General features: G+C 47.4%; 1 protein-coding gene across 1 annotated transcript; it reads left to right on the forward strand.

Moving 5' to 3' along the window:
* The first annotated feature begins 12852 nt into the window (after nt 1-12852).
* On the forward strand, nt 12853-14103 carry LOC105698847 (derlin-1). Its single transcript, XM_012423449.1, has 2 exons — nt 12853-13491; nt 13567-14103. Exons 1-2 carry the CDS (start codon nt 13053-13055, stop codon nt 13884-13886), a joined length of 759 nt encoding a protein of 252 aa, XP_012278872.1. The 5' UTR covers nt 12853-13052; the 3' UTR covers nt 13887-14103.
* The last annotated feature ends 1 nt before the right edge of the window (nt 14104 follows it).

Below are 14104 nucleotides of genomic sequence, written 5' to 3' on the forward strand. Positions count from 1 at the left end.
TATTCTTCCAGGACGTGTTACCGACGTGCGCGTAAATAAACGATGAAATCCTCCCCCCTTGGAGCGCATCCTTTCCCGTTTGCTCGTTTTGCCTCGACACGGCCATTTATTCCCTCGTCCTCTTGCCCGACTTCCGGTAACTCCTCCGGCTCGTTCATTATTTACTCGTTACGAGTGGACAGATTTTATTTCTCGCTTTGCCCTCGCCGCCTCGCAATCGGCTTCTGCCATCCGCCGCCGCGAGGAATCGCTCTTCCATTTTCTCCTTCAAAGTTCAGCGAGTACTGCGAGGATCCTCCTCTTTCGAGCTCATTTCCCCAGACCCCTGGACAGGTGACACGAGATGACAACGTCTCGTGCCCAATACTCTGGAAAAATTTCGTGACTTTGAGGTCCTTCCTCCATTATCGATCCTTTTCGCCGTCAAGTCTTCCGGCCACTCTGTAATTCTCTCACCGTGTGATTTCGACTGTAGACGTTTGTCCCTGGAACAAATTGAAAATTACTGGTGAACGAAACGACAGATCTCGATGCTCTAAAGAAAAGTCCTCCTAACTTTGAGGTCCTTCGAGTCCTTCGAGTCCTTCTTGGCGTCAAATCTCGCGGCCATTCCCGCCGTAATTCATCCCCCGCGTGACTTTGGCGGTAAACGTTTGTTCTCACGCTTCCCACGGTGGGAAATTACAGGCGAGCTTACACGGTAAGCTCGCCGGACTCTCCCTATCCCGCGGGAAACGAGCCGAAATCCTGGCAGTCTCGTTATACGCGTACGCGAAAGCTCGGCCGCGGACTTTAGCGAGCAGCCGGTAATCCGCACCGCCACCCCCCGAGTTTTCCAGGTTTTCCTGCTTTTCCGGATTTTCTAGGTCTCCCGAGTTTCCCTCGTTTATTCCCCGTGCATAAATCTCCCGCGAAGCGGCTCCCGATGGACTCTACATACCGAGACACGAGGGGGAAGAGTCGGACATACCGACATGACAACGGGGTTACATTGGGTGGTGCGGCGACTTCGTACCATTTCTTTCCTTGAGTAAAAAAAAATATATATATATTTTAACAAGTAGACTTCGTGGCATTTCTTCCTTTGAATTGAAAAATACGATATAATTTAAAATAAATAAATTTAAAACATTTACGGTGGCATCTGGGAGGTCGGCCACTTATGAACATTTCTCGCGAACCGACTACCCCGAATCGTTTGACATTTACCCTGTTGAACGTGGAGGCCCTAACTCTCGTGAAGGGTGATTATTTACAAAACTTAAAGTCTCCTGTTAAGTAATGATACCGAAAGAGAAATATAAACCACCGGGGGAGATGCAGATCGAGGGGTGTCGCGGGTAAAATTCCAAGTGCAGCAAGAGCGCGCGTAAAAATGTCAGGCTGAACAACGGAGTAAACTCGGCCCGTGTTTCCACGGGGTTGGAGACTGCCTGGAAAAACTCCTCGGCTCGTTCATTTCGCGAGATGCCGCCCGAGGAATGCGGGAAATGGAACGTAATATAATGCAGCCGAGTCTCCCTCCACCTCGGCCGGAAAGTGAACCGAAACAGCGACGACGCGTTTGTGTGTCTACGCGACTCGAGGAAGGGACGAACGACTTCGTAAGCTATGCAAAATGCAGCGATGTAGCGATGATGCGAACCGCTTCGTGAGCGAAACTACGTACATGTTTCAGGTGTTTAGAGGTGTGTACAATGTGCACGCGTATACATCACTCGGGACGCGTTTCTCTGACGATGTGCCGTACGGGACGAGGCATTCAGGAGGAACGCCACGAAGCCACTTGGACGTTGCCCGTTTCGCGAGCGAGAACAACAACTTCCAGCTCCGTTTACCCGGACGACGTCGTTCGTTAACGAGACCGAGTTAAACACGCGATAGGTATGAATCTTGCCGAAATAACTACCCCAAGACGACGCTTCTTGTTGCTGGCCGCAGGACCTGACATTTGGGCGGCTTAGAAATCCCGAGTCTCGACTTTAATGAAGGAGGACGTTGTCTTGTCTAAAATCCCCTCTTACTTAAAAAGTGCTCATTTGTACAAAAAGGTGTAGCTTACTTATTTTTTTTCTAAAATCTAAAATCGCCTCCTATTTCAAAATGACCGATTTATGCGGAAAGAGGTGGCTTTCTTCGTTTACACTTGCCCCAAGACGACGCTTTTTGTTCATGGCTACAAGACTTGACACTTGGGCGACTTATGGAAAGTAAATTTCTGTTAACATTAATGAAGGAGGACATAGTCTTGCCTAAAATTCCCACATACTTAAAAAGTGCCCATTTGTACTAAAAGGTGCGGCTTTGTTATTTCTTTCTTCTCATTGGAGTATAATAATCGCCTTGCCGTTTAATCCCAAATCATGTATGGCGCGCAAACATGGAAATCATGTGACAATTAACCAAAAACTGATCTGCTCGGTACTGGTTGTCCTGGGCATAATTATTTTAATTTATCATTTCTATCGCTTTGATTTCACGTTAAATGTAAAGGAGTACCGCAGTAAAGCTCATGAAAACGTTTGCGCAAATTGTGATTAACGCTAAAATTCAAAAGGGAATTAAATACTAATTAATTGTGAAAAAATAGAGTGAGTGTATCACGTTCCGAATCGAGTATCTGGCATAAGATGCAAACTGATGGGTATTACGCGCTACATACTCTGTGGCATAAGGAGTCTCGCTTCGAAAAGATAACGTACTAATTGTAAGTACCAAAGACACGGCGGGAAGGTAAATTGCACAAGGGGTTTATTTTAGGCGGTTGCGAGGAATCGTTGGCACAGTTCGCCGGTGCCTCTCATTCGAGTATCCATAGCTCGGGGCTGCGAAGTCGAGCTTTCGGTCGAGCTTCCACGTTGCGCAGAGGCCGCGGACGAAACGGGCGTTATCGCTTCGCCTGGGTCGAAAACCGTTGCGGAAATGACGCGGCACGCCGCGGAACGGTCGCGGCGTAAGCTCTGGCCCGGAGGTGGCGGAGCTTTCGCTGAGGCTTCACTTTTGGGAAGCTCTACCGGGCTATCGAGTTAGCTTTATGCGGCCTGCATCGCCGCAGCGGTAACGCAGTTAATCGCTGCCTCGAGGGCCAGCTTTCGGACGCTAAAAGCGCCCGGAAAGCTCCGAAAAGCCGCGGAATCATCGCGGACGAGGAAACTCGGCCATCGATCCCGAACACCCGGCGAGACTCTGCGGAATAAAAAAGCTCCTCACGTCCGAATCGTCGACTCGACAAGAAAGTTTCCGACCGAGCTTTGCGTCGCACGAAAGCTCGTGTACCTCGACCGAAGATGTACAGTGCTGGACATGAACACATTCTCCTAACACCATCGACGAGCCATGTCCGTAGAAAAGGCATTCTTGTTCACCGATGTACAAGGAATCGCAAGCTCCTTGGAAGCTCGAGTCCCGAGGGACGTCCAGCGAGCTTTGACACCGGATTGAGTTCACCGAACTCGGGGAGATCCTCCTCTCTGTGTGGATAAAGCGATCCTCTCCCAAGACGTTTTACAAGGGCCGAGCTTAGCACCTTTCGAGCTTCCCGCGGATTCTGGAAAGTGCCAAATTTCAATTTTATCTCCCCTTGCTCCCTGCGAGGAATTTTTATCCCACTTGGATCTCCTTATTAGACGGTAAATAGATTTTGTGATGACCACATTTACACGTGTCACGCTGATAATTATCTCGATTGACCAAAAATTCTTAATTTTTTCGCCAACTTTTCCCCACTCTGAACGTCCACTTCTTCTACCTAGGCCAAAAATAGGACTTAGCTCGCATTAAGCAGGACATACGAGATCGAAAACATGCCGGTCCATAATTATTCTTCCTTGGGTCGCTCATTCGAAAATCTGAAACTTCAACCGGGGCACTTTTCTCGGGTTTCCCTCCCTCCCAGATCTTAGGACCCCCCACGAAGTCAAAATAACCATGAACTCCCGTAAGCCACGACCTGGAGGCCGAAGGCACAAGGAACGACCGGGTCGGAGTTTCGCACACACAGGACTTTCGAAATTGGCACGCCTACCAGAATCCGCGGGCAAATTTGTCCAGGAAGTGGAGGCGCCGAACAACGTCTAGCCCACGTTATTCACCCCTTGATTCATGGCCCGGAGAGATCGGTGTCGGGACGTGTCCCGAAGGATTTTCCCGTCCCGGAACTTCGCCGGGAATCCGCCGATTTATTCCGCAAAATTTCCGCGAGACGCTCTCTGCGGGAAATCCGCAGAGGGGGAGGGAGAGGGGCTCGGGTTACCTCGTCTCGCGTTCATTTGAACGACCCTAAACGGGGATGCACCGAGAGCAGTAGCAGCGTATGCACCCTCGGTGCATCGTTTGCACCCCCTGAGTTACACTCGCGAGGGGTGCGATATTTTATCCCTCGATCCCGATACACGCGGAGTGGTTCGGCATGATACGTTGTACAGGCAAGTCGTACATCTCTCGTTATGTACCCGGCAGCGCAATTTGTCAGCCCCGTTCAAATGTGTCAACCGAGTCAACTGCAGCCTGCAAACCGGAGATGTACATGTGATCGGTTAAAAGGAAAAATGTGAAAAATAAACTACAACCAGTCATATTTCACCGGATCTCCAATAGCGCCTCGAAGTGCATCGATTCCTTCAAACTAGTCGATTAATATCGCCTAATGTCCCGCGTTCGATTATGGGAAACTCGTTAAGTGTGGCGGAAATGGCTTTAAATAAACGTGCACGCCGAACGTGAAATTTCTGACTACCGAAAATGAACATGTGATGGTAGGGAAAAAAATACGAAAAATAAAATTCCTTGAAAGTAGTCGATTAATATCGCCTAATAACCCGCGCTCGATTATGGGAAAGTTGACCCACGAGTCGAAAATGCCTTTAAATAAACGTGCACGCTGAACGTGAAATTTCTGACTACCGAAAATGAACACGTGATGGTAGGGAAAAAAATACGAAAAATAAAATTCCTTGAAAGTAGTCGATTAATATCGCCTAATAACCCGCGCTCGATTATGGGAAAGTTGACCCATGAGTCGAAAATGCCTGCAGATAAACATTTCACGCGCCACGCGTGAATCTCCCGTGGACGCGTCACGAATGCTTGCCGACCGAATTAGCCCACTTAATCCCCGATGTTGTTTCGATTAAAAGAGCAGATTGACCCCGTTCCGAGATGGATTCCCCAATCCGGGAGATAAATATTTCTCCGGGTGGCGGCAATAACGCGCGAGGATCCGTCATTAGGAATTCGACGAGGCCAATTGGAAATTCATTAACGGCCCGGGATTGCCCTGTCGCGGCCATCGATTTTCGCGCGCCTCCGACAGAGACGTGCTCGCGTATTCCAACAGGGCCAGGTAAATTTCGAAACGAGGTCCCAGTTACGAATAATTAAGCGATCCGTGTCTGGCTTGCCGAGAGCTCGAGGTCTCGGCCGAGTCCTGCAGGACCTGCTCCTGCCCCCCAGGACACTGACTTTTCGCGCCCCGCGCGGTATCGATTCCCTTTCCGGGACAATTCCGATCCCCGGAAACGAGCGCTACGAGAGCTCCGTATCAATTCGTTCCGAATAATTCAACGGGTCCCGGGAATTTCTTCGAGAAATCAGACACGTCCCGAGGAAATGTCGCCGACTGCCAGGAGGCAGACGGGAGATGGGAAAATGGCCCAGTTAATTTATTTCTGATCTTGCGACCCCGGTCCAACCGTAACGAGTCTTCTACATTATTCAGCTCCTGGAAATGATTAATACAACGTGACGAGATGTCCCGAATGGACCTTCTCATCCTATAAACGTTTAATCGTTGGTCTCGAATGCCGATACAGTGACATAAAAAAGGGAAATGCAATTGGGGTTGGATATGATCGAGGTCCTACCAAGAACTGTAAAATTGCAATCAATTTCTTGGACTTATAAACCTTAAGTAGGACTTAATTCGTATTAAGTTTGACGTACAAGATCGAAAGTAAGACAACGACTGAGATAGGATCGAAAGTTTTAGAATACGCAGGCTCAGAATTAAACATTTTTTATTTTTTAATTCGGAGCTCCGTGCAAAATGTCCGATCTTCGCAAAGGCGGTTCGAGACAAACTTTTTTATTTCACGATCCAGAGATGAAAATTGACAAAGAGATCCGAAAAGTAACATCGACGGCATTAATTTCCTGGTTTCAGAATCGTCTGTTACAACCGAGAGAAATTTCCCTCTCCTTTTCTTCGGTACAGGGAAAAGTGAACGACGTACTAAATGTTGGATAAGAGAGAGTAAGGTTTCAACATTGTTTTCGTTGTTCTTTCGGTCAATCTCCCCGAGAAAATAGCACGTCGAGCCGGAGTCGATTCCTCGGGAGACCTTCTCGAGAGGAACGAACTTATACATGGATTCGTGTAAGGAAGAGCGAAGAAGAAATCGGTCCCAGAGGAAGCCAGGACAAGGAGAGCTTTCCAGGGTGGCCGAGGAAGAGTAACGGAGCGATAGAGGAGGTCGATAGCGACCAGGAAAATTTCGTTCAAAGTTCTGGAACCTCCGGGATAGGTGCAAACACCGAAGTCAGCTGTTCGGGCCGCGGACAAGAAAATCTACTCCTCCTGGATTTTTTAAGAAGATGGACTTCCATTATTAATTCGTATCATTGCCTCCCCTCGACGAGTCCTCCCACCGGCCGGAAAAGTTACTCTCCGTTTAACTATTTCCGCTGTTCTCTTAACCAATCTCTGAGAGCCAATATCTCATCCAGCTACACCCGATTCCTCTGGAGACCGGAGGCAGAGACGAACTTATACATGGACCTATGTAGGAAAAAGTAGGGTACATAGGTACGGAGGTGGTACAGAGGTTTACTGGAAAATCGACGGTGTGTGCCACTGTGGGACCCCCCCGACTTCCCCTTCCTGCATTTTCGAATTCTCTAATGCATCGATACGAGCCAACGGAAAGTTCTCCACTTCTCTGTATTATTTTCGAAATGCATCCGGTGTTCCCGACTCGTAGAAAGCGAAAAAGGAAAAAACGGGATATCGATAAAGAGGGCATTTTCAAGTCTGGGACTCCGATACGTCGGTACATGCAAAACTCTGTACTACTTCGTGCATCTCCGTACGACACCGAGTGCAATTTGTGATCATAGATGTGGTGAGTCAATGCGAACATAAATATCGGGAAAAAGAAAAGAAACAAGACGTCGGTGAATTTACCTCGCGAAAAGTGCCTTATGAATTTTTTCACTCTCCCCTGCATCGACGTAAAATTCTTCCTTACATTATTTTTGGAATGCCAGTTGCAGAAATGGCGGAGAAAAGACGGGAATTCACCTGGAAAAGAGTGACACTTAAATTGTCGAGCTCTTCGATCCATCGACATGTACAAAATTCCACATTTCTTTCTACCATATTCGATATTCATCGGGTGTAATTCCCGACTTGCAGAGACGGCAGGAAATCAGGAGAAAAACAGGAACGTCGCTGAATCCAGCTCGTGAAGGGTGACTTTTGAATCACCATAAGTCAAAAGTGGAGGACAGGGGAGGTAACCCTGAATCGAAAATATGATTCCACGGAAATACGTGGCACGTAGAAGGTACGTGCCAACAAGGTGCCTGGGACATATATCTGAAAGTGGTGTCTAGGTCGAAACGTCTTTGGCAAACAGAACTGCCAGAGCTCTCGGGATAGTTTGGACGAAGGGATCTAAAAAGACCTACGGAGCCGTGGCAAGGGAAACAAAGGCCGACAGAGAGATTAACCAGGAGCTCGCAGGAGTTAGGAAGGGCAAAAGTGGGCTAGAAAAGCCTCAGAGAAGATTGGACCCCCCGGAAAAAGGGACGCCTTCGGACAGGAATCGAAGATACCGAAGCTCAACCTTCTCTCGCGAGAAGAGAAAACCTCCCCACCGACCTTATTTAATTATCCCCCAGGATGTAACGGGGAGTAAAAATTTCTCCCCCCGTCCGAAACTTCGGGCAGCTTTCGGGCACGACCCGAGTACGTGACGCGTGATCGCAATTTCGAGCTTTAAGCTTGAACTTCCCGACTCGAGCTAGGTTCCAGAGTAAGAAAGAATATCCGAAGATGTTCGACGACAACGGCGCAACGTGACACCTAAATGCTCTACCAAAATGTAAACCAGCCATCGAGCGGCAATTTAAGAAGGGGTCGATAACGATACCCGATAACGCGATCAACCGAGGTAAGTAACCTTAAAGTCCCTTAAAACTTCCCCAGGAAGGACGTCTCCTAGAAAGTTTGTCACGTCAATTTGCAAGTCTCGTAAAATACGTTCGATGCACTTGAAAGGAAATTCCAATTAACAAGCCAGAAAAAAGAAACACAGGATTCTGGTTATTTTCCCTGGATTAGATCGTTAAATATGCTCCTACTATTTTTCTTACTTAAAGTGTCGAATATTTCTCCCGGAATGATTTCCTCCTAGAAATTAATCCAGCTATTAAAATATGGATATATCCACCCAGACATGAAATTTCCCTGTCACGTTAATCAGACTTTCTCATTAATGCTACCTAGATATCTCCCAACCGGTCACATCTAGCACCACCAACTGGGACTTGTTTTATGCATTGGCTAAATATTTTCGTCTTTTCTTTTCCTTCCTTTAATTTTCCAAGCATCACACTTAACACTGCAGGGTAAGGACCAGAAATTAAGGCAGGACGTTTTATCCTCCTTTGTCTGGAGTGCCTCCTCGCCTCGGAGAAGAGGCTTGGAAAAGGCGGAGCAATTAAGCTCTAAACAGGATTAATCGCTACTTAACTCGCGATATTAACGGGCCAGCGACAGCAATGACTCGAGGCGGCTTTACATTTTCCCAAGCCACCACTCGAGTAGGATGTCCAATCAACCGCGGATCAAATGTCATTAACAAACCTACCAACATCGGCGGCGATACTTCAAAGCCACCCGATCAGATTCGCGCGATGCAGCCTCCACTTTCGCCGAGTCTGATCAAACGCTATTTGCAAATGCCATTGAGAAGCTCCAATAGCACTTGCAAACACCAATCGACGAGCAGTGCTCGATCAGTCGATAAGATTACATCCGGAAAAAGAGGCCAGCCGTCCGCCCACGTCCCAGGGATTTATCCGATAGTTAATCGAACGCTCTTTGAGCAGGACAAATTCGGCAAGGTACTTAGTAGGACGAGTACGAGCGGAGTACGCGACTGGATTATGACCGAAAACCTATTATTCCCATAAATCCACCCGCGGAAGTGGCCCCACGTGGCAGAGCAGAGAGAGAGAGCGAGAGAGAGGAAGCAGGGATTCCGCAGATTCCCGCAAATCGGAAGTTACGGAGTGCCATCCATTTCGTTCATTGCCTTTAAATCTCGATAACAAGTAACTAGTGCGCCATTTGCCTCCGCGACGAGCAAACGAGGTAATTAATTATTAACGGAGCGATCGAGGGCTGGAAGCGGAAATTTCACGATATGGCATCCCTCTATCTCTCCCCGGGCTATCCACTTCCCTTAGGAGAAAATCCATACGGCCGAATCCAAGTTCTGGGATAATTATTGATCATCCATCGAGCGGATACTCGACACCGAGCCGTCTCGCCGAGCCGAGGAGCTCCTCGTTTAATATTCATGGTATCTCCGCGCAAAGTGGGCTATTCTTAGGTAATATAAATGATAATTGTGCTTTATTGCCTCTCCCAGGGCGAACGGCCCCCCGGTGGAGCACATTAACAATCATCAACGACAGCCGGTGCCTCTATTTGCGATGCGCGCGAGTCGTCCTTTAATCAGGACACTCGGGAGTGACGAGCGAGATGGCCGAAATGCCGAGAGAGAGAGAGTACTACACCGATGAAGACGACTTCCTGGTTCCCGAAGGACCAAAAATGCCTTTCCCGATTTTCTATCTTTTTAATTATACGGCGCTTTTCTACGTAGTTCCCGATTTTTGGGGACTCCAAATCGACTCAAGCTTCGCTACCGAATTTCGATCGAGAATTCTAAATCGAGGATGGTCAAAAAACCGTCTGCGAAACGCACGTCCGGTTCCGCCGCCCGGGTCTTGTCTTGACCCACGTCGAGGTGTCCTGGGACAAACGATGCCCCGCGCCAATTTCCCGGGAAGTTAATCCCGAAGGATCATATCGCATTACTCGGAGAGCTTAGGACGTAAGCTCGATCGCGCGGCCGGGTTTCGGTAGGGGAATTCTCGAAGATCCTCCAGGATCACGCGGCTGATTGTGCGCGCGTGGCCGCCACCCTACGCGTGTGCGCCCATTGTTCGCGGGGGGTCCTCGCGGGCTGGGGCGTAATCCTCGAATTACGCGGTCGCAACCGGGAACGGCAACGATTGCGCCCCTCCCCACCACGGGTGCGTACCTACGGTAAACGCGTTCGTAATGCCCCGTGATAATAGCTTCCTGCATAATAGTTTACTAATGACGCCGCCATTACCGCCCACCGGCGCGATCCGCCTGGGAATTTACGGCCACGCGGGTTCGCGGGGGGTCGATCGCCACCCGCGCGAATTCTGCCCGCGGAATTCTGCGACTTCCTACTTCCCGGCGGCCTCACTTGTCCGGAATGACGTGCGCCAACCGGCGGAATAAAGTCCCCACTCCGGAATTAAATACCGAAGAGGCGGTACAATTAACGACATTGCCGCGATTTAACGCCCGTTTAATATGTATATCGTACCGTTTAAATTGATTTTCGAGGCCGGTCGAGCTCTCGTCGGGGACTTTAACGCGTCACCAGGTGCAGAGGGGGTGGTTATGCTTTTATGCTTTTATGCGCGGCCGTTATACCTATAGCGCGGTGCGGTGGTCCGCGCTGATTGGTTATCACCGGAGCAAGATTATTAGGTGGCGTTAATTAATTCCCGAGAGGGGCCTCGTTGTTCACCTCGGCTCGCTGGAGCCGATGGAACGTCATTTTATATCTGAGATACCCTTGTTGAAAAAAGAAAAAAAAAGAACAAAAACGTGTGGACAATTATCTGTATTTCAATTTATTATGCGTCGCTACCAATTATTAATTACTATTTTTTTTATTTTACTAATGGAACGTCGTTTTATATCTGGGAAACTCTTATCAGAGGAAACCCACAGTGGGAATGATTATCTGCATTTCAATTTCGGGGGATGTCCTCGGTGGAACGAGTTCTTCGATCGGGACGCATCGAATCCGCGGGGTGCGTTCCCACCCTTCTCGCGTTACGCGGGAATTATGCGTCGCTGCAATTATCACTAACTATTGCCCCTCTATCTTACCCACGGGTCCGTAATTATGACCGGTTGTTCGTTAATTTGGGAAGAGCCGCGAAATACACCCCATGTATCCAGGCCATGTCCCCCGACATAATAGAATGAGCCAGTGGGTCTCATTCGCGAGCACTTCCGTTGGTTTCGGCTCCACCGCGCCGGTTCCATCCCTTCGCCCCTGCGGAAAATACGCTCAATGAAACCCCGATTACGCAAGCATGCAAATGCACGTGCAATTGCGCAGAGAGAGGATGAAATACCGTAAGAAACTTCCACGGGTTCTTTCCAGAAAATGATGACCCTGTATTTCCTTTAGCTACTAATACTAGCGACCCTTGCGGAAAAATGATGCAACTCGCTCTTCCAATATGGCGGCGATTAAAATACCAGTCAGATGTGGTACCGGTGTGGTAAAAACCCACGGCTTGGGTTACCGGTCTCGTCTCTTTTATTTATTATATTTGTAAAATGTTTAATAATATGGGTCTCGTTGGTTAATACATCTTTCGTAATTATCGTCTATTTTCTAGACGGTGTTATGACGGACTTTTGTGAAAGTTTAAGTGTCGGGTTTTACCGCAAGTGTCGCTAGTGACGCTGGTGGCCAACTTCCCAGAGATATAGGGTTACTCATATGGAGAATAATTAATTTATTAAGAACACGCGATTCGTGTTGACGGCCGTACTTGCCGATATTCTCACTTAAGTTATCGCGGAGTTAACGCCGGCTTTAACGACCGCGCCCCGATGCTATCCTACGAGGTGCTCTCGTACCTCGCGCGACAATATTCTTGCCGAGACGAGGGAAGTGGGCTACTTCCTTTGCATACTGATGGTTACTGAAATCGCGTTCGCGCTGTACTTGGACCATCGGGTGTTCGGTTATTGTTAATACCACCCGGTAGTTCACGGCAACGTTTAGGAAATTCTTAAGAAAAACGGGAACATATACTTGGAAAGAATTCCCCACTCGAACGCTCTTAGCTTTAGTACCGAAAAAACGAAGGACATCGATATACGCGCATGCGCATACTCTCCGGAAAATATAGTAAACCCAAAAAATGAATATATGAAAATATACCCTCGAAAATCTATACAACCGAAGACAACCATTCCCTGCTTAGTTGTTCATACATTTCAGTGGCAATTGTTAATACATCAAATATTTACGTCAGTCCACCTAAACCTTGAAAAAATGTCCAGGAAGTCTGAGATTAGACAGCGGATAAGTTACTAAAAGTCAAGAATATTAATGGTGCATCGATCTCGTTAAATTTACTGAACAGGTATTTTTCATATCACTAAGTATGGAAAAATCCATTTAAACGCAGACTGGACAAAATATAATCGAAATGATTATTCGCCATCTCTTACCCGTCAATCCTGATAAAATGAAATACAATAAAATAGGAGGGATAACGTGGCTAAAAAATGGATGGCTGTCCGTTGGAAAATGGAGAAGCCACCGTGATAAAATATTGTGAGCAGGATCCCTGAATTCGGCCGCCACTGGGGACACCAGATGGCAAGTGCGCGAGCCGCCCGCATTCTCCACCGAGGGCAGCACAGAACGCGGTCTCGAGACCCTACCAATGAGCAATCTTCCAACTCATCTCTGCCCTGTGCCTCACTGGATCACTGGACTGCGCTGGAGAATCGTGCATTCGCATGGTTGGTTGTCATTAATTGTCATCGTCATCACGTTGGGTCACGTTGGATGAACGTTTGTGAACGTTTCCGAGTAGAATTTGGTAAAAGTTAACTCGCAACCGTAGAGCGGTTTAAAAATTGACCAGTGAATTAAGAAGTAGAAAGCGCAGCGAATGGTGGAAAAATGTCGGAGTTGGGGAATTGGTTGAATTCTGTTCCAATATTTACGAGATATTGGTTACTCTTAACGGCGGGACTGACCTTACTAGGAAGATGCGGTTTCGTGGATTCAATTACCATGATCCTCCTGCGCGACCGCTTTATACATAATTTTGAAATCTGGAGACCCGTCACTAGTTTATTCTTTTATCCCCTCAATCGCGCCACGGGGTTCCATTTTTTGATCAATTGCTACTTCCTCTACAATTATTCGTTGAGGCTCGAACGAGGAGTATTCGATGGAAGGCCAGCTGACTATTGCTTCATGTTATTATTCAACTGGATATGCTGCGTCGTGATAGGACTTTTTGCAGACTTCCATTTACTTATGGATCCTATGGTTTTAAGCGTTCTCTACGTTTGGTGCCAATTGAACCCAGAAATTGTGGTGAACTTCTGGCTTGGTAAGCTATCGTTAACTTCCTTTTTATGGCAACCGTATGAAAAATTTATCACAAATGTCTTATTATTTCTCGTAGGAACCCAATTTAAAGCCGTGTACTTGCCATGGGTACTTTTCGGATTTAATCTCATCATTTCGGGAGGTGGAATGCTAGAACTAATTGGTATTTTAGTTGGACATTTATATTTCTTCCTGAAGTTCAAGTACCCTCAAGAATTTGGTGGTCTGGATTTATTGAGCACTCCAAAAATTCTTGAATACTATTTCCCACTGGAAAGGACCGGAGTCAGAGGATTTGGAAGCGCTCCTATTCAAAGACCAGGAACGCGTCCGGCGCAAGTTCCTAGAAATATGATGGGTGGACATAACTGGGGTCGAGGTCATGTCTTAGGGTGATTCCACTACATTAAAATGACTGTACACATTGTTAACTATTAAAAGTGCATTTCGGTACTTCATAGAGAAATCATAACATTTCAATAATATTATTTGACTTTACTGTGTCGCCCCGAAGTTAAGTCATTGGATCAACTAGATCTTGCAATGCATTTTGTAAATATTTACAGTTAAATTTAACACCCTACAAATACAATAAAGGAACTTTTCTAAATGAT

Source organism: Orussus abietinus, unplaced genomic scaffold (assembly GCF_000612105.2).
Source record: "Orussus abietinus isolate OABI.00-Male unplaced genomic scaffold, Oabi_2.0 scaffold12, whole genome shotgun sequence".
Taxonomy (NCBI): Eukaryota; Metazoa; Arthropoda; class Insecta; order Hymenoptera; family Orussidae; genus Orussus; species Orussus abietinus.